At 45.0% G+C, this 26,985-nt stretch overlaps 1 protein-coding gene across 1 annotated transcript; it reads left to right on the top strand.

The window, feature by feature from the left end:
* The first annotated feature begins 344 nt into the window (after positions 1–344).
* On the top strand, positions 345–22,718 carry zc4h2 (zinc finger, C4H2 domain containing). The gene is made up of 5 exons (XM_083651295.1): positions 345–452; positions 1,681–1,852; positions 6,660–6,832; positions 21,715–21,877; positions 21,987–22,718. The coding sequence occupies exons 1-5, from the start codon at positions 379–381 to the stop codon at positions 22,098–22,100; spliced, it is 696 nt and encodes a 231-aa protein (XP_083507421.1). The 5' UTR covers positions 345–378; the 3' UTR covers positions 22,101–22,718.
* Positions 22,719–26,985: the final 4,267 nt, after the last annotated feature.

Genomic DNA, 26,985 nt, shown 5'->3' with positions numbered 1-26,985 from the left:
TAGGATGACTAATATGACCTTTTTTGTATTCATATAATATGAATGCAAAAAAGGTCATAGTCGATCAATAGTCATCCTATTACTATTATTTTCGAAAATGTATTATTAGATTATTAGATCATACTAGATTTTATTTGACTTAACAATGCAAACATTCTAATTGAGTCAATGTTACAAATGAACAGTCAGGTTGTATCTATTACAATGTAACAGATAGTCACAGTCACAGATCAGGTGTAACAACAATGGGCTCGTGGCTGCAGACTGTTTTAGCTACTGGAGAAAACGGCGCGCGTGCACGTTTGTCTGCGCGCCCACGTCATCTATTGTGTTTTTATTAACGAGGAGAGTGAGCTGGCCAATTTGCTGATACAGGGCATGATACAGGGTTACAAAACCATGGCGGACGAACAAGAAATCATGTGCAAATTAGAAAATATCTTGGAAATCCGGTAAGACTTGTTTATAGGGTAAAATGAAAGCACATGCGTGAAATACCGTGGCTCGAAAGCGTTGTATCATAATAGCCGACAAAGAGCAAGCTCTGCTTTGCTTTTGTTAACGTGACTGAGCTAGCTAATGTTAGCTGGTCTGCTGCCTCTCTGTACTCTTGATAGCTTTCTGCCATTGTAGCTTAGTTCGCCTGGGGCAATCACACCGGTCGTTCTTTTGTTTAAGAAAGTACTCGCTAAATAACCTGGAACTGTAACTACATTTCCTGGTCACGCACGCATCAACGTTCCAGACGTGTATCATCAAACGCCAGATGTGAGCTGCTAATGTTACCATGGGTAAGCTAGCCACTTGGCTAGCGAAGCAGTAGCAGACTGTCTGCTAAACACTGGTTGCAAAATGTTGCTTCTCCCTGAAGTCTGTAGTGCAGAAATGCATAGTAACTGAGTAATACGTGTACAGCCTACGATGGCAGGGAATGCACATTAGAAAGAAGTAGCTGGAGTAATAAGCCACTCAGCCTCACACAACTTAATTTGCATCAATTCAAGCAAATTGCTGCATATCAAATAGAAGTTTTTTTTTTTTTTTTTTTTTTTTTTTTTTTAACCTTTATTTAACCAGATAAGACATTTGAGATACAATATCTCTTTTGCGAATGTGATCTGGCCAAGAAGGCAGCAATTACAAGCCAGGTTACAATCAACATAAATTACAGTAGGCTACATATAAAGGAAACATAACAACAGGGCTATAGAGCTGAAACATTTCAAAAAAGCAAGGACAACCAAGTACATCATAAAATACCACATCCAAGGGTAATACATAACACAGGATCAAGAACGTAAAAACATATGGCCTAAAAACAAAATTTACAGGTCAAAAAGGGCAAAGTAAAACTAGACATTACTGCAGGAGCAGCTTGCAGTAAGAACTTCAGATATAGCATGTTTAAAACTGGATAGAGGAATGGAAGAGACCAGTTTTAAACCAAAGTAGGAGAGACTCTTTTTTCCAGATTCTGTTCGCATAATTGGCACTTTGAATTTCAACCAGTGTGTATTGTTTATATTATTGATCGTGGCCATTTAGTCGAAATGTTGGTAGAAAACACAAGAACTGGCAAACCAAAGAGTATTATTATTACCCCCCAGATCTCTGTTGTGGCTGGTCGAAGTAAATTGACCTGACAGCTGGTGTGTTTTTTGTCTCTGCCACTGTCTTCAGAAACAAGACTGTCCAGATGCAGAAGATTAAGTCTCGTCTGAAGACTGAGTTTGAGGCTCTGGAGTCTGAGGAGAAACATCTGAAGGAGTACAAACAGGAGATGGACCTCCTTCTGCAGGAGAAGATGGCACATGTGGAGGAGCTGCGGCTCATTCATGCGGACATCAATGTGGTGAGTACCGTAAAACTTTAAATCAACGCACAAATTTACCAAAAAATTAAAAAAAATAATCAGACCCGGCGTTTAATTCTTTTTGCACAGAATTCTTCGGTAACACTTTATAATAATGTTCAGTCCTAAGTCATGTATAAGCCTTTAGTTAATGATGAACTAATTACTTACAAAACATTAATATATATTTGTAGATGATTAATAAATGCTATGTTAACACATCACAAATGTGTTGTAAGTCATCTATAAACCTTTAGTAAATGAAGTGTTCCTCACCTGTTATAAATTATGTGTAAATCATTTACAATTCATTTACAAGGCTTTCTGCATCCCCTAATCTAAAGTGTAAACCATTCATCACACATAAATGTGTTACATACAAGGGGGTAGCTCTGTCAAAATTGAAGCCAATGCGGAAGTGCAAACCTGCATTCTTTCGAATGGCCTGCAGGGGGCGACCCATTGGTCTGTGATCTTGACACAAGTCCAGGGGTTTCCCACTGAGCACGGCCTATGGTCCATGATCGACGAGCTGTGTGATCAGTGGACAAGCGACCTGTCAAGCATGCCCCAAAACAAAGTCTGCAACTACAACATAGTCTGACTCTGAAACTAATGATTGTGACCATAAACACATTAGGAAAGTGTTTAATGAGGCCATACTTGACGCTTCAAAACAGAATTCCACAAACCAATGCGTTGCCCACTGCAGGCAAAGAGGACGCTTCCGCATTGGCTTCAATTTTGACAGAGCTACCACCTTGTAGGCCTATGTAACACATTTATGTGTGATGAATGGTTTACACTTTAGATTAGGGGATGTAGAAAGTCTTGTAAATGAATTGAAAATTATTTACACATCATTTACAACAGGTGAGGAACACTTCATTTACTAAAGGTTTATAGATGACTTACAACACATTTGTATATGTTAACATTTATTAATCATCTACAAATATATATTCATGTTTTGTAAATGGTTAGTTCATCATTAACTAAAGGCTTATAAATGACTTACGACTGAACGTTATTATAAAGTGTTACCAATTCTTGCTCTGCAAAGATTGGAAAGTATCAAATTGCTTATTTAAACCAGTATGATAGTACTTACTACACACAAGAAGGTAGGTATAGGCCAGGGGTGCCCAATACGTCGATCGCGATCGACCGGTCGATCGCGAAGGTAGTGTGGTCGATCGCATGGCATTGAGGGGGAGATTTTTTTTTTTTTTTTTTTTTTACTGTTTTTCCACTGTTTTCACTGTTTTTCCACTGTTTTTCCACTGTTCCACTGTTTTCCACTGTATACTCAGTGTATATATATATAAATAAATATGTTTGGTAGATCACTTTGACTTGGTCATTTTAAAAGTAGCTCCCAAGCTGAAAAAGTGTGGGCACCCCTGGTATAGGCAGTTTTGAACATGCCTACTATTGTAGAGTACGGATTGGAACACAACTGAGATGTCCTTCATCATCATCATCATCATCATCATCATCGTCGTCGTCCAACTACCGGTACGCTACCAGTTCATTGCTCTCCTCTTCTCCCTCCCCCTAGCCATACCGTATTTCAAACAAGTAACATTAGCCTACCGCTCGCATTCAGTTGTTTGTTTTTCATTGGAAAGAAGCAGTTTGATTATAGCAAAGTTATACCGGTAGTAACGTTAGAATTTGCAGGCAGCAGCTAACGTTAGCTAAGCAAGCTAACCAGGCACCACTATCAGACAAAAGGACAAAAAAGCCAGCACTCGAAATAAATCCTTTTGGTTTTTTTAATACCTTCAAGCAGCAGTCTCAGACAATGGACGTTTCGGCCGAAACGTCCATTGTCTGAGACTGCTGCTTGAAGGTATTAAAAAAACCAAAAGGATTTATTTCGAGTGCTGGCTTTTTTGTCCTTCTGTTTATTGTTTGCGCCTTGCACCGTAGCTTTTGAAACTTTTTTGAGAGTGCTCACCAGTCGTGACTTTCAGTCACTAACTCTTTGGACAACCACTATCAGACAATACAGTGTTGTACAACAAGCAGACTTACCAAATGTTTCCGATACATGTCCGGTATAATCCATACTGCATTTATGATCGCTGTTCCGCTGACAGAAATGCACTTTTACAACATTAACTAATGTTAGGGTAACTTCTCCACCGTTCCCATTTTGTACTTATGGTAACCAGACAGTAGCCTAGGTAAACCCAGCCACCACGTGACCTGCTCTCTCAGTTCCCAGTCACTAGTGACTGAGAACAGGTCTGAGAGCAGGTCACGTGGGGGATGGGTTTACCCAGGCTAACCAGACAGCATCTCCAGTCCAACACGTGTACTCCGTCTGTACAGTCCGTAGCATCACTTAATGGTATGGTATGGTGTTTATTCTTAATCCCCGAGGGGAAACATGGTTTGCCACCAGAGCGAGTACAGATACACAAACAGGAAACAGTAACATACAGCACAATAACAATAACACAGTAAAAAGAGAGAGCCTCACAATGCAGAGCTAGCAGTGTTCATTAAATAATTTTAACGAAGCAGGAACCTTCTAAATCGCTGATTCTACAACGGCATGAGTGAATACTGGATTCTGATTGGCTAGCAACAGTGGTAAATACGCCAACAATCTACAGTTCGGCTCCAACCGCAGTATCACTCCGCTCCCTGATGCTGACTCCGTTCCCTGTGCTGACTCCACCCACTGTTAGCCTGTCAGTCTGCAAATCTTCAACAAGGAAATGGCCGATCTCTAACACAAGGAAATGTCCGATTTCGTAGTAACGTTTGATTTACTGGGTGGATTGAGTTTTGAGCAGTGGTTAGATGAAGATGAAGGTGAAGTGAACAAAGAACGACATGGTGAAATTGGGGAGAGAGAACTGGCTGAGCTTGAGTTGTCACGAGTTCGGACTAGCGGGAGGTCGGACTAGCGCCCGGACCCCGAACCTGGGACTGTCAAACAAACAAACGCCCTCTGCCGTCACCAGATATCAACACACCACCACCAAAACGGGCTGCTTTAGATAACTGTTTAAATAACTGTACTTTTACAGGCAATGTATCAATAACTGTGAATCCCGTTAAGGAATAGGTTAGTTGTTTTTTGGCTCAAAGGCAACTAAATGTTTAGTGCAATCATTGATCTTGTGTATGGAACTATATTCTGTGGCGGAAGGATAAATGTATTCTGAAACCAGTAATGATTATAAATAAATGAATTGGATGTTACAATTGTGTATTTTTTATATTATTTGGTAGCTGTTGTAGAAAACAAATTTAACACTCGAGATCGGGGGTTGTGGGCACATTTACCACTGGTACAGGGTTTATAGCACTCGGCTTCGCCTCGTGCCACAACCCTGTACCAGTGGTAAATGTGCCCACAACCCCCTCCCTCTCGTGTTAAATTTGTTAAGTAGAGCACCGAGGCATCAAAAGCCCAGTGTTTCCCATACATAAAGGAATTTGTGGCGGGCCGCCACAAAAGGATTTGGACCGCCACAAAAAGATGTTGACCAAAAAAAATATATATATACCGGTATACAGTATATATATTTTTTACAGTGCACCTGAACGCAACATGCAAGATATCCGCTGAATAAGTGTCCAATAAATGTTCATGTCATTCTGGCCAATACTTCTGTTATAGCATTTCAGTCTGGAATATGGAATATCTTTCAATAATCTATGATTTAGCTGCTAAATTGTCAAATACTGCCATCTGCTCGCTACCCAGGCACTTATGTATGTACTTAACCTAACTAACTTAACCTAACTAACTATCCGGTGTGCACAACATTGTCAGCCTAAACTCCGGCTGACACCCCAAAAACCTCCAATCCGCTACAGAAAAATGTATATTGTTTGTTTATTAAGTGGCCCCTCGCCTTCTATCATTTCACGAAAGTGGCAAAGCAAGTTGAGTATCCCTGACCTATAGGGAGTTTGTCATTGTAAACCCACAGCACAGTAATGATGACATGTTCTTCATAGATCTAGCTAGCCTTTTAATTTTGCTCTTAAGCTTTCTCAAAGTACACCAAATTCATGCATTTTACTTTAAAATGTTTTAAAAAATCTGGCGGGGGGGCATGCCCCCGCACCCCCCTAGGGGGTCTGCGGTCCCCCACCACAAATACTCAAAATCCTGTGGGAAACACTGAAGCCTATCACTAAACGAACTACGCATAGCATCAAATACATCATACAAATGATGGCCTTCAAAAGAAAGAATAGAGTTCAGTTTTCTCCTTGTTCTCTTGGCTATAATGCGGTATGCATACTTCAAACGTCTGTTATGTATTAAAGTCGAAAACTGTCTGACAGGGGGAGAGAAAGTACAATCTCTCATCTTGCCTGCCAAGATGACACATGTCATTACCGTAAGTGACTGTGAATTCAGTCTGAGCGCAACACAAAAACATACCCTAATGGGGAGGGGGGGAAGTATCCTGCGTCTATTTGAGACCAGCGTTTATTTACCAAAACATTTAGCCAGACCCGGCGTCTATTTGGGACTCGTTTATTTGAAGTTTTACGGTAGGTAGAGATGAGCACTCCACTCTGTATAAGAAAGTGCCAGTTCAGTTGTCTTGCAGAGGTGCTATATGTGTAAGGCATCTTTAACATTCAGTATCAGCATCAACATCGAGAATAGTGATGGTAGACCAGTTCCACATAATATATCAGTGAATGCATTCACTGCATGTATTTATTTATTTATTTAATAGAAAAAATATAATGACTGTGTTAGTTGTATTGTAGTTGGAGGTTGTAGTTTAAACTGAGCATGTTGCATGTCCTGTTCTCTCAGATGGAGAGCACCATCAAGCAGTCGGAGAATGACCTGAACAAGCTGCTGGAAACAACCCGGCGCCTGCATGATGAGTACAAACCTCTGAAGGAGCATGTTGATGCCCTGAGGATGACCCTCGGCCTCCACAGGCTCCCCAACCTCAACGAGGAAGAGGAGAAGCTCTCTCTGGAGTCAGTATACACACACACACACACACACACACACACACGATTAATTATTTAGTTAAAGTTTTTTTTTATATACTTTTATTATATCATATGCCTGAACATACACCAAATTACAGCTAACAGTTTACATTTTAACTGTGTCGTTATTGTTATTGTATCTAAACAATCTAGAGGCAGACGACGTCCGCACACTAACTTCACTTAAGCAAGACTTTTATTAAATTCCAAATACAACGTTTCGGTCAAGCGACCTTCATCTGGTATCTGCAGATGAAAGTCGACCGAAAAGTTTTTTGTATTTAATAAAAGTCTTGCTTAAGTGACGTCAGTGTGCGGAAGTCGTCTGCTTCTAGACGTGTCCCGTTCCTCCGAGGCACCTGACCCACACGGTAGTGCAAAGATTACCTCTCATTGACGACATCTAAACGACAGAATTACTGAATTTGCTAAATTCAGCAAATGTACAGGACATATGCAGAGACATGTCACACTGCACACAGGACTATGGCTTTATGACATTAGTACAGAGACATGTCACACTGCACAAACTCACTGACACATGGGACAAGGACATCATAAGTGCCAAAGGAGGGTGCAAGACATACGATAGCTAAGGAGACTACCGATAACGTCACTACATAAACACGTTCAGTGTTCTGTGTCAAAGTGCGTTTGAGTAGCACACAATCCTCTCCTTGAGGCAGCAGTAGAGGATGTTCAAGAGCACCATGACTCATAGTGACACTGAAGAGGATGAGATGGCGGGCGTGGGGCGTGGCTGCTGAGATGATGTGTGATGTTTGGTCATATTGGACTTTGGCTGCTGGCCAGACGAGACTTTTTGGAACAGATGGTCGCGTGCGTGTACAGTGCAATGACGTTCCTGACCTTTCCCTTGGCTTGGTGTCATGCAGTTTGTTTTCATGAAGGGAAAGTGCAGGCAAGATACTGGAACCTGTCCTTAAGATGTGGTGTGATGGGGAAGGATGTGAGGAATCATTTTGAGAATTGAACAAGGATTGATTGTCAGACATGTATCTCCTTCGGTTGCCATAGAAATAATATCCTGAAATAAGAGCATTTCCCTAAAGGCAAATGTATGGTTTCTGCCGTGTGGCCGGTGTTTGTAGCAAGACCATTCACAGAGTCACAGCATTAAAAAAAAAAAAAAAATCTGAGTTTTATCCCATTTTCTCCCCAATTTTACTTGACCAGAGTTTAACCGCCAGGACGTCGTGCGTGGGAGGATTATGCTATTCCCCACAGTTAGCCTCACCCTGAACAGGCGCCCCGACCATACAGAGGAGGCACTCGTGCAACGACCAGGACTCATATCCCATCGGCTTCCCAGCCGCAGACACGGCCGATTGTGTCTGTAGCAACGTCTGACCAAGCCGGAAGTACCGCTACCAGGAATTTAACCTGGGTCTCCGTGGTGGTAGGCGAGTGCTTTTACCCCAGTGATTCCCAACCAGGGGTACGTGTACCCCTAGGGGTACTTGAGCAGCTTGCAGGGGGTTGTTGCTCCAGATTCAGGTTTAGGGGAGCCTGGTTACAAAAGGAAAAAGGAGGCCATGCCCACACACCGGCATTTGCGGAGGCCTCCGCAGAGTTTCATTCTTTGAGAGGAGCATCCATGGAGCTCTGTGCGCTGTTGAGCCATTCATCTTCCTGGGATGTTGAGCGCACAGTTTCTTCGGAAGGCATCCTTCATCTCCACAGTTTTGAGTCTCAACTGTACATAGACTCATCACTGCTGGTGACATCATCCACAGACAAGACAGTTTGATGGATGGGTAGCCAGAGGCACATTTGTTGTACAAGGGAGTAGAGGAGGGGGGGAGAGAGAGAGATAGAGATAAGAGAGAGAGAGAGAGAGAGAGAGAGAGAGAGAGAGAGAGAGAGAGAGAGAGAGAGAGAGAGCGAGTGAGCGAGCATCCTTCTGGTGCACTTAGGTTCACATTGAGGGGGTCTGACAGGTAGGCTCGCAGACACGCAAACTGATTGCTGTTTGCCAGGACGTCTGACAGCCATCACCAGTGGGTGGTGTTTACTGTGAAGTTGATCTGGGGCGATTGTGCTGGGATGTGGAAGTAAAACAAGCAGGATGGCGGTGTTGGACCCAGGGTCTCCCAGGTATTTAGGTCAAACTGTTGGCCGTGTGTTCATTGCAGGGATGTCAAACATATGGCCCGGTGGGCCAGAATCGACCCACCAAAAGGTCCAATCCGGCCCACAGGATGACTTTGCAAAATGTGAAAATGGCACTGAGAATTCCTTCAATCCAATGTGATGCACTTGTGATGGCTAAGAGGTGCCAGGTTTCAGGAACAAGTTGAATATTAAGTAGCCCATTCATGTTTTCTGTATTCATCACTCAATGGTAAACTAGTTTCATTACCCTTGAAGAAAATTGCACAGCTGCAATTAATTGTAATGCAGAGTTACAGACAGTAGATTTGATAATTTGTTTCATAGGCCTGATGGCTAAGAGGTGCCAGGTTTCAGGAGCAAGTTGAATATTAAGTAGCCCATTCATGTTTTCTGTATTCATCACTCAATGGTAAACTAGTTTCATTACCCTTGAAGAAAATTGCACAGCTGCAATTAATTGTAATGCAGAGTTACAGACAGTAGATTTGATCATTTGTTTCATAGGCCTAGTTATTATGCATCAATGTTCTTTCTTTGTCTGGCCCACTTGAGACTGAATGAATTGGGTCACATGTGACCCATGAACTCAAATGAGTTTGACACCTGGTTTATTGCATCATTCACAGAGCGTTTGTCCCTGCAGGAGATGAAGGATTACATTAGTCTGCAGCACTTACTTATGATTATGATGCATGAGTTCAGTGGCACTGGCCTGAAGTTACCTTTCAGGTAACAACCAAATAAGAACATCCTACTAGCCTGGTCCTACTATAGAATCTTCCTATAGATCCTACTATAGAATGAGGAAAACTCTGTCTGTCTGTCTGTCTGTCTGTCTGTCTGTCTGTCTGTCTGTCTGTCTGAATCCACTTATCCCCCAATCATTGGCCAATCAATCTGAAACTGCACAAGGGCATTGAGCATTACCATACTAGGCTTTAAAGCAGGGACTGACAAAGCAGATTTTTTTCCATTTTCCTTTTTTTTAATCAATTTTTTATTCACTTTTTTCCAGCATAACATAAAAAAAAGAAAAGCACAAAAACCACAAACATCTACAAAAAACATACATACATATAGATTCATTCTAAACAAATCTCCCCTCCCCACAGGACAGGAGTATTATATGTGTTTTCCAGCATGTACATAACTCAATCATCACAGAACTTATTTTGAACAGATCATATTGACATAGGCAGAATGAACAAACGAGCAGCCCCTACCACAAAGTAAAGAAGAGATAAATGCAACCATGTCCATACGGGCCACTGACATCTCCAGGCCAGCCAAGTCCACCGCTGAAGATGCCCATTGCTCAAAGGGCAAAGTGTGTGTAAGGAGCTTCATTAGATCAGATGATGAGATAAACTTTATTGTCCCCTGGGGGGAATTTGTCTTGGGCAAAAAGTGCATATAAGCCACATCCTGGCTTTACAAACAGACAACATACAAAGTAACACAGAGACACTGCAGAATTGCACTAATGTCAACAGAGGTAAGTGCACTCCAAGACATAATAGTTGCAAAGCCCCATTGCACTATTTGTTCAACTCATAGACAAGACAACAAATAGGCAAAGTACAATACTAAAAATCACTCAGTCAGCATCACATGTACCGAGGGTTGTGCAAAAAGTTATCTCTGAGCTACTCCCCCCCCCAGATTTTCTCATTTTCCCAACTTTTATTGCAACATTTCTGGCAAGTCTGCGTGGTGTTGTGGTGCATGCATCTCCGGGTATGGACTAGTAAAATAATAAAAAATAAACCATAAAGTACATAAATAAAAGAAAGTCAACATAAAAATAAAGCAAAAAACAGTAACGCCAAAGGAAATGTAAGGTACAACAAAACAATGACATCACATGGAACAAGGACATCCCAGGGCAGGAATTATAACAAGGCCAAAAGGCCAGTGTCACGGCGTGGATGCCCTGGAGTGTGGCCATATTGCCCCTTCTAAAATTAACTACCCACAAGGCCAGTTTAGCATGCCGTGTTTTGATCTGGCCCTTATGCCCTTAAAAGAAAATTTCCTCATTTCAATCTACATGCGACACAGCAAATAAACAAAAACACCTTCAGTATCAGTGCCCTGCATATGAGGCATTTAGGGAACCATCATAGTCAATTGTAGCGTCTACGCATAGGCAGACGCTGTCAGGCATTTAGGGGACATCAATAATTTGTAGCTACAGAAAATAACCTGGGTTACACTTACGTTACGTTATTGGTTATTGTCCAATGTAACTCACTTTGCAGTCTGAGCCATCTTTCATAATGTGCTGTATCACACTGCAGTACTTGAATATGTATTTTTCTGAGGGGAAAATAACTGAAAAAAGGATTTTAACAACCATGGGCATGTCCTTCACTGCCCTACATTTTGCCTGCAATGCCCCCAAAACATTTTATTTATTAAAGTCCAAAGTGGCCTTGCCCTAAAAATGCCAGGATGTGGGACAGGCTACTGATTTAAATTTAAATTCCCGCAGTTTATTCCATTGTGAAGGTGCAAGAGTGAGCTGAGTGAGTGTGAAGTTTGAAAGGACACACTAAGAGCAAGCTGAGTAAGTGTGAAGTGTGAAGTTTGAACAGAGAAAAATATGTTTTATAATAGTTTTCACCAAGTAAGGACAGACTGCAGAGCCAGTTTGCATTCCTGCACAGTATGGTGGTGGCTCCACTCACAGGCTGTAAATGTCACGATCAGATACAGAATTGGACCCAAAAGCACGACCAAGAGGCAAGGTGTTACAATCCGACTCTTTACTGAAGTCAAACAAAGCAGAGAACAAAACAGGAACAGGATAGGCCAGATTAGGCTGTAGATTAGCTAGATACTATGTCCCAGTTAGCTCTGGTTAATGCTTAGAGTAGTCAGTTGTCTGATCTTCTCCCCCCCCCCCCCCTCTCTCTTTCCCCCTTCCCCCGCTTCTTCCCTTCTTCCCCCTTCTTGTTCTCCTCTCTTTCCATGCTCTTTCCTCCCCCACATCCCACCGCCCCCCCCTCCCTTCTCCTGCTCTCTCCTCCTTCTCCCCCCCTCTGCTCCTTCTCCTCTTCTCCCCTATTTTCCTGAATCCCTGCCACTTCCTGCTCTCCCTTCTCTCACATTCCCCCTGCTCTCCTTCCCCTGCACCCTCCCACCTCTCCTTCTCTGCCTCTCTCCTCCTCTCTGTCCTCCCCCCTCTCTCACATTCCCCCTGCTCTCCTTCCCCTGCACCCTCCCACCTCTCCTTCTCTGTTCTCTCCTCCTCCACATTTCCCATTTTCTCCCCACCCTCGCCCTAATCCGGGCCCGTATCCTACTCCCTCCCTCCACCCTAGACCCTACCTCTACTCTACCTCCCCTGTACCCTTCCACCTCTCCTTCTCTGTTCTCTCCTCCTCTCTGTCCTCTCCCCTCTCTCACATTCCCGCTGCTCTCCTTCCCCTGCGCCCTCCCACCTCTCCTTCTCTGTTCTCTCCTCCTCTCTGCCCTCTCCTCCCTCTCACATTCCCCCTGCTCTCCCTCCCCTGCACCCTCCCACCTCTCCTTCTCTGTTCTCTCCTCCTCCACATTTCCCATTTCCCCCCACCCTCGCCCTAATCCGGGCCCGTATCCTACTCCCTCCCCTCCCCCAACCCTAGACCCTACCCCTACCCTGGCTCTCCCTCCCCTGCACCCTCATCTCTCCTCCTCTGTTCTCTCCTCCTCCACATTTCCTATTTTCTCCCCACCTCCCCCCTCTCCTCCCTCCTCCCTCTCCCTCCCTCCTCCACTCTCCTGCTTTCTTCAAATGTTCAAATGTTATCTTTATTCTGTATATTCTTGTTACTGTGTGTTAGCTAGAATCAGCTAGACATACTTTCTGTGAAGCCCTCTGAGACATGCTTGTGAATTAGGGCTATATAAATAAACTTGACTTGACTTGACTTGATAGCTGGATGTGACTGGCATGAACGACAATTACAATCTGGCAGAGAAGCAGTGGAATGGGCCTCTAGATATGCTGGGGAGCTGATTAGGGAATGAGGAGCAGGTGAGTGGGATAATTACAGCCAGGTGAAACTACTGAGGGGAAGACAGGCAGGTGGGAGTGGCCGGGTCTGAAATGACAGCAGAGTTAGAACAGAAACAATAATAAATGAATGTCTGAATGCAAAACATCATAACAGAAAAATAATTATTAATTCCAAAACCATGACAGAGCCCCCCCCTCAAGGGACGGCTCCTGACGTCCCACCGGGCTGGTCGGGATAGGTGCGATGGAAAGTTGAGATGAGCTCCGGGTCCAGGATGTTGCGAGATGGGACCCAACAGCGCTCCTCAGGGCCGTAGCCTTCCCAGTCCACCAAGTACTGGAGCCCCCTCCCTCGACGTCTCGACTTGAGCAGACACTTGACCGTATAAGCCGGCCCACCACCAATGAGCCGGGCGGGGGGCGGGGGTCTGGAGGGTGGCTGCAGAGGACTGACCTTGACTGGCTTAACACAGGAAACGTGGAAGGTGGGATGAATCCTCATGGGAGGTGGGAGGCGCAGGCGCACCGCCGCAGGGTTGATGACCTTGGAGATGGGGAACAAGCCAATGTACCTGGGAGCCATCTTCTTAGACTCCACCCTTAAAGGTATGTCCCGGGTGGATAGCCACACCCGCTGACCGGGTGCGTACTGGGGGGCTGTGGATCGCCTCCGATTAGCTGCTCGCCGATATCTCTCAGAGGTCCGTAGGAGAGCAGAGCGGGCCCTGAGCCAAGTGCGGCGGCAGCGTCTGATGAATGCCTGGACGGAGGGGACACTGGCCTCTCTCTCCTGCTCAGGAAAGAGTGGAGGTTGATAGCCGTAGGCGCACTGGAAGGGGGACAGGCCAGTGGCAGAGGTGGGAAGGGTGTTGTGGGCGTATTCTACCCACACCAACTGCTTGGCCCAGGAAGAAGGAGCATGTGAGGCGACGCACCGCAGAGCCGTTTCCATGTCCTGGTTATTCCGTTCAGTTTGGCCATTGGACTGCGGATGGAAACCTGAGGACAGGCTGGTCGAAGCTCCCAACAACCTGCAAAATTCCTTCCAGAAACAAGAGGTGAACTGAGGCCCCCGGTCAGAGACTATAATAATAATAATAATAATAATAATGATTGGATTTATATAGCACTTTTCTAGACACCCAAAGCGCTTCACAGAAATCATTATTCATTCACACCATTCGTACCAGTGGTGGTAAGCTACGGGTGATGTAGCCACAGCTGCCCTGGGGAAGACTGACGGAAGCGTGGCAGCCATTTCGCGCCTACGGCCCCTCCGACCACCACCAACATTCATAGACATTCATACCCATTCATACGAGGCAATGAGGGTTAAGTGTCTTGCCCAAGGACACAACAACAACAGCTGGGAGGGAGCGGGATTCGAACCGCCAACCCTTGAGTCATTGGCCGACCTGCTCTACCTCCCGAGCTAATGCCGTCCCTAAATATGTAACTATGTCACTGGGGAGGCCGTGCAGGCGGAAAACATGGAGTAATATCAGTTCAGCAGTCTCTTTGGCAGAGGGGAGCTTAGGCAGGGGAACAAAATGTGCAGACTTGGAAAAGCGGTCAACAACAGACAGAATAACTGTGTTACCTTCTGAGGGGGGCAGGCCTGTGACAAAGTCCAGCGATATATGGGACCAGGGACGATGCGGTACGGGAAGGGGTTGAAGGAGACCCGCAGGGCTTTGGCGGGAGGTCTTGTGTTGGGAGCAAATAGGACAGGCGGCCACAAACTCCTGTGTGTCCTCCTCCATGGAGGACCACCAGAAACGCTGACGAAGAAGGGCCAGGGTGCGCCGCACCCCCGGGTGACAGGCCAGACGCGAAGAGTGTCCCCACTGGAGGACCTGAGAGCGGAGATGATCAGAGACAAATAGACGGCCCACAGGACAGTTACTGGGTGCAGGGAAATCAGAAAGTGACTGTTTGACTTTACCCTCAATGTCCCAGACCAGAGCACCAATCACACAGGAAGGAGGAAGGATCCCTTCCATCTCAGTAGGGTCCTCCTCCTTCTGGAACTGGCGGGAGAGGGCATCAGGTTTGATATTCTTGGAACCTGGTCGGTAGGAGAGAGTAAAGTTAAAGCGGTCAAAGAACAAGGCCCACCGAGCCTGGCGGGAACTCATCCTTTTGGCGGTGCGTATATATTCTAGGTTCTTGTGATCTGTCCAAACCACAAAGGGGAGTTCCGCTCCCTGGAGCCAGTGTCTCCACTCCGTTAAGGCCAACACGACCGCCAGCAGCTCCCGGTCGCCTACGGTGTAATTCCTTTCTGCCGGTATCAACTTCCGGGAGAAGAAGGCGCAAGGGTGCACCTTCTGATCCTCCGCTGAGCGTTGGGAGAGGACAGCCCCCACCCCTGTGCTAGAGGCATCTACCTCTACCACAAATTGCTTGGAGGGGTCAGGGTGTGTGAGAATGGGACCACTGGTGAAACGTCGCTTCAGCTCCTGAAACGCTGCCTCCGCGGTAGGAGACCAAGAGAAGGGCATTTTAGTGGAGGTAAGGGCGGTGAGGGGGGCTGCCACCGAACTGAAATTCCGGACAAAACGTCTGTAGAAGTTGGCAAACCCTAGGAAACTGCCAAGTTGTGTACGGGATGTGGGCTGAGGCCACTCTGTAACAGCACGAACCTTGGCCAGGTCCATCTCGACGCTTCCTCCCTTGAGCTCCATCCCAAGGAAGGACATTTCAGAAACATGAAACTCGCTCTTCTCTGCCTTCACAAAGAGGCGATTCTCCAGGAGTCTGTGCAGGACCCTCCTCACATGACCCTCGTGCTCCTTTAGGGATCTGGAAAAGATTAGAATGTCATCGATGTAGACATAGACAAACTTGTGTAGCATGTCCCTGAGCAGATCATTCATTAGTGCTTGGAAAACTGCAGGAGCGTTTGTTAGTCCAAAGGGCATGACTAAATACTCATAATGGCCACTGGGGGTGTTGAAAGCAGTCTTCCATTCGTCCCCCTCCTGAATGCGGACCAAATGGTAAGCATTTCTGAGGTCCAGTTTCGTGAACACTGTGGCACCTTGGAGCTGTTCAAAAGCAGAATTCATGAGTGGGAGGGGATACCTGTTCTTCACAGTGGCGTTGTTGAGACCTCGATAGTCAATGCAGGGACGCAGAGACTTATCCTTTTTCTCCACAAAAAAAAACCCTGCTCCAGCAGGAGACGAAGATGGGCGAATGATGCCAGCTGCCAGTGACTCACTGATGTATTTCTCCATGGTCTGCATCTCTGGAGCTGACAGAGAATATAACCGGCCCTTGGGAGGGGAAGTGCCAGGGAGCAGGTTGATGGCACAGTCGTAGGGTCGGTGAGGAGGCAGAGAAGTGGCACGGGACCGGTTGAAAACCTCCTTCAAATCTAGATATGTTTGGGGCACTTTAGACAGATCTGGAAACTCGGAAGGAGAAGGAGGGCTAAAAACAGGAGACAGGGCATTCGTCAGACAGACAGCATGACAGTGCTCACTCCAGCCTAAAATTACCCCTGTAGGCCAGTCAATGTGGGGATTGTGTCTCAGGAGCCATGGGTAACCAAGAATTACTGGGATTTGAGGGGCATGTAGTAAATGAAAAGACAGAGTCTCATGATGGTTACCTGACATGCTGAGGTTCACCGGAGCAGTGCAGTGGGTGACTGTGGCAAGGAGGTGGCCATCAAGGGCGCTGGCTGGAAGGGGAGACTCCAGGGGAATCTGCGGGATGTTGAGCTGCCGAGCGAACTGGTAATCCAGAAAGTTGGCGTCCGCCCCAGAGTCGATAAACACAGACACGGTGTGTAGGTGTCCCATCCAGGAGGAACTGAGCATGGGTTACTGGTCGAGAGGGCATTTCAGGGAGACGAGCTTGGCCCACCAGTGCCCTCCGGATTACTGGTGAGCCCCTTCTTTTTCCGGGCAGGAAGCTACGAAATGTCCCGGTTGGCCACAGTACATGCAGAGATTCCCCATGCGACGCTGAAGGCGCTCCTCCGGCGTGAGACGGGTCCGTCCCAGCTGCATGGGCTCCGAGTCATCGGGGAGGCTTGAGGGCAAGGTGAGTAGCTGCTTCACGGGCCCTGTAGGAACAGAAGAGCGGACAGGTGCACGGAGAACATCAGACTGGAATCTCTCCCTCTTTCTCTCTCTCATGCGGTTATCAATACGCAATGTCAGATCAATGAGAGAGTCAAGCTCGCTGGGCAACTCTCGAGCGGCTAGTTCATCCTTGATTTTATCAGACAAGCCATGGTAAAAGGCATCATACAGTGAGGGAGAGTTCCACTTACTTTCTGTGGCGATTGTCCTGAATTCAATTGAGTAATCAGCCACCCGTCGCTCCCCCTGTCGCAGGTTCAGCAGACCTCTCGCTGCCTCCCGGCCCGAAGCTGTGTGGTCAAACACCTTCCTTAACTCTGCTGAAAACATCTCAGCAGAGGAGCATGCTGAGGACTGCTTCTCCCACTCAGCCGTTCCCCACAGCTTGGCTCGGTCCGTGAGCAGAGAGATTATGTAGGCTACCTTGGAGCGTTCAGTGGGGAAAGCAGAAGGCTGAAGCTCAAAGGCCATAGAGCATTGAATCAAAAATGGACGGCAGCTGCCGGGCTCACCCGAAAAGCGTTCTGGAGGGGGCACACGAGGTTCTGAGCCAGAGATGGCCCGAACCGGAGGACTGGTAGGTGGTCCGCCCATCTGTGCTGGAGCCGGTGCCGCAGCCCCTCCTTGGCGGTGTAGACTGAGCTGCTGTATCTGGTCATGGAGAGCCTCCAGGTTCTTGTCGTGGCATGCAGAGGATTCCTGGAAGGCCCCGGAAATGGCCTGGAGTTGCTTTTCATACTGGCGTAAAGCACCAGCTTGTGCCTCCATCTCTCTCTAGTGTTGGTACATTTTTGGCTAGTGCAGTGTAATTTTCTGTGTTCGCATTGTTATAAATGTGATATAAATGGTCAAATGGCGATGAATTTTGAAATTGGGTGGGGGATTGGGGCATATATCAAGGATTTTCACACTTCAGTGCCTCAGCTCATTTTTGGCCCCGGGAATCAAAAATGTTTACTGCATTTTTGTTATATCCAGAAATGAATAGATAATTCCCCATTGAAAACCACTATAAAGTGCAAAAAAGTGCTATTTTTGAGCTCCAAGACACTTTTTACAAAAAAGCATTTTTTTATGACTTCCTCCAGATATTTTGGACATAAGGCTTCAAAATTATGGTTTTTAATATTTTTCAGCAGATTGCAACATTTTCTCATGTATGGCATGCATCTATTGCAATCAATTTAGCTGGTTTCTGTTTGTGCTGCATTATGGACCACTACAGCCCAATGGAATAAATAATTTCAGCTAAAATGGTGTTCATATGGATGTGTGTGTGTGTGTGTGTGTGTGTGTGTGTGTGTGTGTGTGTGTGTGTGTGTGTGTGTGTGTGTGTACACACACACATCCATATGAACACCATTTTAGGGATGGGGTTTTGGGGGGAGGGAGGGACAAAAAAAACATGCCTATATTGAAGTCAGCTCAAGTTGTGTGTGTGTGTGTGTGTGTGTGCGCACGCACACACACACACACACACACACACACACACACACAAGCAACTTGAGCTGTCCCCCCACCCCCCCACCAAAGCCCCATCCCGATGTGTCCTGATCATGCACATACTAGGCTAGACAGAGTCTGTTTATGACCTGCATCAGAATGACAGAATGCACCCTTGGCCGGTCAAGGAAATGGTCAATTACTAAAAACTGGCATTGAAAGGGTTGAAATTCTGAAAAGTAATGAACATTGAGACATGAGATTGAGCAAACATGAGATTGAGCAAAAAAGGAAAAAAAGATTCTCCCTCTATTTTTGTTGTTGGCCAAAAATGGTTAGTACTTGCCCAGAAGGACTCACTCTAATTGCCCAAAAATGGTCAATTAGATGGTCTAAAAAAGTATACAGTGCATTTGTTTTTTAAATTGTCACTGAATAAAAAGTAAGAATGGAACAAAATAAATATTGGTAATAATCTTTTACATAGACCCCACTGTGATAATCCCACCCAAAAACATTCCCTTTGGATTATATTTTGTGCAGAGATTGTGGAAATCTGAAAAAGCAGCAAGTGAAACTGTTTATAGTCAAGACAAACTGGCTTATAGAGGGTTACATTTCTGAAAATGAATAAATATTTTTGGTATGTATAGCTTCATCTGAAGGTAAAATGTTTGGGGAAAAAAAGAAAAGAAAAAAAAGATTTTTTTTTACCTTTCTTATCATTAGAAAAATAATTGACCAAAACTGGACAATGGGAGGGGCATAACAAATAGGGGTAAGTATTAGTTAACAGTGTACAAGGGTTAAGTCGGCTGGGTCCATGACGGGCCAGATTGTTCTGTCACGATCAGATACAGAATTGGACCCAAAAGCACGACCAAGAGGCAAGGTGTTACAATCCGACTCTTTACTGAAGTCAAATAAAGCAGAGAACAAAACAGGAACAGGATAGCTGGATGTGACTGGCATGAACGACAATTACAATCTGGCGGATAAGCAGTGGAATGGGCCTGTAGATATGCTGGGGAGCTGATTAGGGAATGAGGAGCAGGTGAGTGGGATAATTACAGCCAGGTGAAACTACTGAGGGGAAGACAGGCAGGTGGGAGTGGCCGGGTCTGAAATGACAGCAGAGTTAGAACAGAAACAATAATAAATGAATGTCTGAATGCAAAACATCATAACAGAAAAATAATTATTAATTCCAAAACCATGACAGTAAAGACATGTAATATTCCTACTTGCCTTTGCAAAGTTTCCTAACTCAAAAGAACATGGTTATTTTATTTATTTATTTATTTATTTGTTTGTTTGTTTATTTATTTATTTATTTATTTATTTATTTATTTATTTATTTATTTATTTATTTATTTATTTAGGGGGGGTATTCACCAACAAAGTTTTCTGCAAAAATGAACAGTAATACTGGGCTCACCTGGTAGAGCACATACCACACAGGCTTCCTAGTCCTTCACGCGGCCAACCCAGGTTTGAATCCGACCTGTGGTCCTTTGCCACATGTCATCCACTCACTCTCTCATCTAAAGTAGTTATTGAGTCATCTTAATCTAATTGTAATGTGCCCACTATTTTTAAATGATAGTGGGCGCCATTACAATTAGATTGACAGTAGAAGGGCAGTGGTGGCTCAAAGGATAGAGAAGCAAGCTTGTGACCGGAAAGTCATCGGTTTAATCCCCACGGACCGGCGGCAGCAGGATAAATCTGGATGTGGAAAGTGAACATGTAATGCTTGCCCCTCCCTCTTTACCGCCAATCAGGTGCCCTTGAGCAAGGCCCTTCACCCCAACCACTCCAGTGGAGCTGCTCAGTGGCCGGCAGATCAGACTTGTGTGGTTGTACTGGTCAACTTCCAGGTTAAAGTGAATGTGATCAGGGTACTCCTGAAAAAGAGAGCATTGCTCTCAGGTAACTCCCATGAATAAATAAAGGTAAAACAACAACAAAATTAACCTCACAAGCCTGTGGTGTGAGTGATTCTCAACCCTTCCTATCAAGGACCCCTAATTTAGTCCACATTAGGGCCAGACTCCCATTTGAGGATATTTTGTCTCTTAAACACAAGTCTGGGAATATTAGATAGGATTAGATAGGCTTTTGTCCAGAGATATCAACAGTGAAACTATGACCAAAATAATCATTCTTCTACATGTGATCTAATGTGTTAAGTTCTTGTAAATGAAATAATATTGAAGTTGAACAATTCACCAGTTTGCTGAGGACTCCCTGGAATTCCCTCAAGGACCCCCCGGTGGTCCCTGGACCCCTCGTTGAGAACCACTGTTTTAAGATACACTGTGACAGTAATATAATGTATCAGCACAAAATGACTACTCCGCACCTCAGTCAGTAATGAAAATAACAAAACCCTCACAAACTGCCTGACATATTAACTTTGATCAAAAAACGAATGATGTGGAACCCCACATGTCAAAACACTGGTATGGTCTTGAACTGTAATGTTCCTTTGATGTGGTGAAGGCACATTGCATATTAAGCCTAATTCCGTGGTGCTTGTGTGGGTTATGAGCTTGCATGGTAAATGTCATAACACCTAATAAGACCCCTCCCCCCTCCCTTTATTTCACTGGGAAATAAACCCAGCGAGAGTCAAAAATCTCAGTTGCCAAGGGAGTCCTGGCCAAAACGGCTTCGAAACAGCGAAATAAAAAGTGAACAACATCGTCATCAAAATGATAAATGGTAAATGGCCTGCAATCACAGTGTCAATCCAACATGTTTCATGTGTTGTGTAAATACTTTTTGAACACATACATCAAAGTTCTACTCTGTTCCAAACCTATTTTGAGAGAAAGCTGAGAGCGTCATGAAATGAGATCTCACACTTTTTTTTTGAAGTGGGCCAGTGAGGCATGAAGTCCAAGGCCAGATTTCTTTCCCAGTCTGCCCCGACACACACACACACACACACGTGCACACACACACACACACGTGCATGCGTGCAGACAAACACTTACAATGACTGTACTTTCATCCAAACTTACATATAAAACGAGAATGTGTGAACTTGACACTCTTCTCCTTTGTATTGGGTTTTCGCACTCCACCTCTCTTTTATACACAGCGTAGATAGGCTCATCTCAGATGTGATGTGATTCACAGGCTCTGTGTGAGCAGTCTTTCTGTCTCTTGTGCTTCAATAGTTACTTTGAGAAGCAAAAAGCGGAGTGGCAGAAGGAGCCACACGAGCCCGCCATCCCAGAATCCCTAGCTGCGGCGGCGGCTGCAGCCCAGCAGCTTCAGGTCTCCAGGAAGCAAGACGCCCGCCAGACGGCCACCTTCAGACAGCAACCCCCGCCTATGAAGGTATGGACAGGCATATACACTGTACCGGCCTAACCTAATGATCTTTACAAGGCAGCAGAACATGACATGAAGAGACCACCCTTATTTCTCCCTCTCTCTCTCTCTCCAGGCCTGCCTGTCATGCCACCAGCAGATCCATCGTAACGCTCCCATCTGCCCGCTGTGCAAGGCCAAGAGCCGCTCCCGCAACCCAAAGAAGCCCAAGAGGAAGCCAGACGAGTAGATCCTATTGGTGTTCAAAGGGAACTGGTTCCAGTACCTTGAGTCTAAGGTCAGCCACGTGCATTTCTATAATATGGCTGAGAATGATAAGAGTCTGATTGATGGTAAAATCTGTGGTTCAAGACCATTTCCACACACGGACCCCACTTTAACAAAGTTAAGTTACATTGATCATAACCGGTCAACAATCCCTTGAGGGTCTGGGTGTTAATATGTCCTTTTATTAACAGTGCTTTGGGTGTGTTGATATGTAACTGTATACTCTTCACATTAGGTTTACTAGCCCCTAACCTTATAGCTGCAATGAGAAAAGGAAGTTGAGGGGAAAACTCAAAATAATTGTGCCCATGTTGCTATTGTTTACTGCCTTAGATATGTACTGTACTTATTTAAATTTTTTCAATGCATGCTTGTTTCCCATGGCTGCCTGTCGTGTAATTTTTTTGTGATGATATTAAACATGTAATGAGGTTTATTCATCAAGTTAAATAAACCACAATGTTGTTTTAATGTTTACAGTGCAAGTGACCACAAACTGGAGAGAAAAAAAGCCAGACTTACTTTGAATAGTGTTGTGTGTTAAACTTTAATACAAATGATACGGAAATAAATGGCTGTTTTGTACTGAAGTTGGTCAGTATGTCCTTTTTTATATACAAAAAACAAATGTGTTTTGAAAGACAAGGCGGCACATAATGATAGGGTATAGTGAAAATCATGTCAACATAAAGCGCTTGGTGCACTCTTGACGCCACCTCCACGTTGTCTCATTTGTCGTATTACTACTCTGCCCTTCATGTCTGCAGCTATCTGTTTGAAAAAAGGACAGCCAGGTCTTGCTAAATGAGTTCCTGTTGTGTTTTTGTCAGGGTAACCCCTCATCTCATCTGTTGCCTGGGCAACTCAACGTTCCTGACTAGTTGCTAAGGCAACCCCGGGTTGCTGTGACCCGCATATCTCTGTCAAGTAGTTCCTCCCAAATCCTGTGAGGGGCATTGGAGGGCTGTGGAAGGTTTGCACAAACTCCCCACACACGCCACACACTGTCCTGTAACAAAAGAGAGACCAATCTTTTTCAATCGTGCAATCTGATCAAAGTGGGGATAGGAAGTGTTGACAGTCACTGAGCTTATTTGTCTTTAAGTGCTAAAAAGCACTTACAATGTGTGTTTAGTCTGTCCAGTGTTTGGACTTCAAGCAGTCTCTTCTTCCTCCTGATAAACGTGTCCAAGGCCAGAGAAGCCTGCTTCTCCTCACACACACTGCAGACAGCGGGATCATGTAGCTCCACCTCCAACGCCTGTCATATAAAAAGATAAGCAATACATGAAGTGGAGAGGGGGGCCTTGATTTGCGTTACAGTCTAAACAACCACACACCACGGCCACCCGATTAAGTGTAGCTGTCCTGACCCGTCTCATCTCCTCCTTGAAAGTGTTGTGCTTTAGCAGTGAAATAAGCTGAGGGGGCACCAGCTGGGCTGCGGCGGGACCTTGGGACGGGAGATCGGGGGAGCTTAGGGGCAGGGCCCCCTCTCTCTCATATCTCCCTGGTTTTGCTGGCTCTGGCCGCACAGTGAGAGCAAGATCATACTCTCTTTGATCACTAGGCCCATCCCCTGCCTCCTCCACTCGTCTAGCACTCATCTCCTCGATGGTCTCTTTATGTTTTCCTCTTCTCCTCCTCTCCCCCTGTTCTGAGGAGTCAAGGACAAGGTGCTGTTTTTTGAGGACATGTGAAATCATCCTTCTGCAGTAGGTCTTCAGAGCCTCCTCCTCCTCCATTTTGTCCTAAGACACAGTATATGAAAAAGAGAAAAAGCCAGCACTCCAAATGTCTTTCTTGTTGATTTATTCACCTCATACATCTGGGCAGCAGCAACGAACGTTTCAGTCAAAGACCTTCCTCAGTCTTTGACTGCAACGTTCGTTGCTGCTGCCCAGATGTATGAGGTGAATAAATCAACAAGAAAGACATTTGGAGTGCTGGCTTTTTCTCTTTTTCATATCTCGTGCTTGCCCTGCACCCAGTGAGTTTTTAAATATTTTCGAGTGTGCTTGCAACCTGACTTTCTACTTTGTCCTAAGACACAGTACCTGGAAACACAGAGGGAGCACGGATCAGGCTCAGTTTTCAGAACCGGACTATTTGAAATACGTCATAGCTTGTAGCTTTACTGCACGTCATTTCAACATCACGGCGTTTGCGTAAAGGCCTCACGTTAAGCTAAGCTAACAAACAATTTGTCAAATCAATTTACCCGTGTAAATAAAGTCAGTAGGCAATGGCATATCCATAAACATCTAACAAACCTTTTTCGGGCAGCAAAATGGGGCCTTTAGGATTAGTAGTAAAGTTTGAACACTAGTTCGGTTAGTTCTCAGCAATATTTGTTTACACACGTCCTCTTCTTTTAGGGTTTGGGTAGCCGCAAAACGCGACTATTTCACTCGAGTACCTCTCCCATCATAGTCGCGCTCGCCCGACCCCTTTATCGAGGGAAAGTTGCACATTTAGCGATCTACAAGCTTCAAACATGCACCAATCACTAATATAAACTACGCACCTTGTTGCCACGGATGTTGTCGAGCAGGCCGCGCTGAGGCCGCGCTTTGTTAACTCGTATTTTAAGAAAGTTTGGGTTATTTGTGTGTCCGGAAACATTATTTTCCCTTCTCCAACGACTCTTCTTCTTTTTTGCTGCTCACCGGTTCAACTGCTCAACTGCGCCACCGCATCATGGGGTATTACATCATGTGTCAAGTATGGGGTTTGCCCTGTGTCGTTCTGTCAGTCACAGGTTTCTGTGACGGTGGCCTTATATATGTCTATGAGCGCGACTATGATGGGAGAGGTACTCGAGTGAAATAGTCGCGTTTTGCGGCTAGGGTTTGGGTACAGCTGCACTCACTGCCAGCGATGAGCCACTATCGCCATCTTGTGGTAGAGGGAGGCATTGCGAGGGGAAGCACATGATATTCACCATAAAACACACCCAATCTTCCATATTGATGGTTGGCATTAAAACATACGGGTTACTTTTGAAGTTAGAAGTTATTTTAAGACACTTAAAAAAAAACAGAATCATTTGTGTTTTTGAAATATTGCCTGATGCATTTCAGGTATCACAATTATTCCAAATAGCATGTTGGAATGGACCGCTTCAATTAGTCTCTCATTCTTCAGTTATTTAAATGTAAAATAAAATCTCTTAACAGTGCATGCGTGTATTCATATTATTTTACTTACTAATGCTTTTATTTGACCATTGTTTTATACCAAGGGGTCTATTGTGTTTTCACTGATCTCGGGTCAGTACAGGGCTAGCATTAAAAAAGCACCATCACACATAATTGTTCCATGCCAGTGTGTTGAATTTGAAAAAGCTTCTTCATCATGCACGCACCCACCCACAAAATGCCAGGAATCTGCTCTCTCGTGCCATCTGGTGAAATAATTTGGTGTGGCACAGCCTAACCTCTAAATAATGGACAATATAAGGACATGCTGTTTGGCAGAGGGAACAGCTGGCTGGGCCTGCTCCTCCAAAGCTTCTGACACTCAGACAGCTGACACTTACTAAAATGGCTTCCTACAGTATGGGTGTGAATGAGGGGAACAGGGTGATTACACGGCTAGCCAAAAATACAGCCAACTAACAGCATTTTTGTCATCTACTTTTTCTGCTTTGTCATCATGTCACACACTGCAGTCAAACAGCACCATAATGATGCTTTCCTGTGACCTCACTGACCTCTGCCTAGTTTTCATTTGTGATTTGTTCATTTGTGATTTGAGTGTTCGCTCAGGAGGCAAGGGGAGACAATGTAGCCATACTCACCACAATCAAGACCACTGAGTGAGAGTGTCACAAGTCTGTCACCTTTCTAATTATAAACTGCAGCCTCCCTCAACTCTCCAAGAATGGAAGTTTAGGCAGACCCATCTGTGGCCTAAAATTAGCACCCCCTCCCCCCACCATGGTCCTTTCTGCCATGCCAGTGACACACACACACACACACACACACACACACACACACACACACACACACACACACACACACACACACACACACACACACACCATACTGAAGCATTCAGAAATCTCAGCCCCGTGGATGCATCACACACTCCTTGGAGAGCCTTCCTTTTTTCCACGTGACTGATAATGGAGTTTTGAAAGTGTTTTTCTTTTTTACAACTCCCCTGCTTAACATCTTTGGCAATAACATCATTGGGAAGTGACCTGTAAAGGGGAGGTAAGTGGGAGTCATCGTAACTTTTTTTTAATTTTTGCTGTGACTGTGTGAAAACCTTAACCTCTATTTTTGGTGTGTGTGTGTGTGTGTGTGTGTGTGTGTGTGTGTGTGTGTGTGTGTGTGTGTGTGTGTGTGTGTGTGTGTGTGTGTGTGTGTGTTTTGTTTGTGTTGAGAGGTCAAATCATCCTTTATATGTGCTGAGCAGGTTTTATTTAGCTGACAGAATTACATTTCCTATGTGCTTCAGTGAGAGAGTAAGACTAATTATTTGGTTTGGATTTGAAGCCATGTACATAATATTCCACCGCAGGTCTTCAGGATACTCTATGTATGATGTGATCAGTCTTGTGTAGTTGTGTCATGTACTATAAACAACCTGCATGGTTTACCCTCACACATACAGTATAGCACATGGTCATGCTAAGAACCCTTTTGCCTTTGTTCCCCTGTGGTAGACTTTTGTAGGGAAGTTTGTAATTTAAATTAATGTGGAACAAAATAACCCCCCACAAAATCATAATACGTGTGTGTGAATTGTATGTCTGGGACTGGGTGTATTCTAATCGGTACTACTGTCTGCCATTCCAGATGGAGAGGTTTTGATGCGTGGCACCCTGCAGTTACATT

The sequence above is a fragment of the Poromitra crassiceps genome (genome assembly GCF_964638095.1).
Source record: "Poromitra crassiceps genome assembly, chromosome: 15".
NCBI lineage: Eukaryota > Metazoa > Chordata > Actinopteri > Beryciformes > Melamphaidae > Poromitra > Poromitra crassiceps.
This window is presented reverse-complemented; position numbering and strand designations above follow the sequence as displayed.

Bases quoted from the DNA above. Each gene is read 5' to 3' on its own strand.
- zc4h2 (XM_083651295.1), top strand. From the start codon at position 379: ATGATACAGGGTTACAAAACCATGGCGGACGAACAAGAAATCATGTGC. The intron at 453-1,680 runs GTAAGACTTGTT...CACTGTCTTCAG, and splicing joins GAAAATATCTTGGAAATCCG to AAACAAGACTGTCCAGATGC. The intron at 1,853-6,659 runs GTGAGTACCGTA...CTGTTCTCTCAG, and splicing joins TTCATGCGGACATCAATGTG to ATGGAGAGCACCATCAAGCA.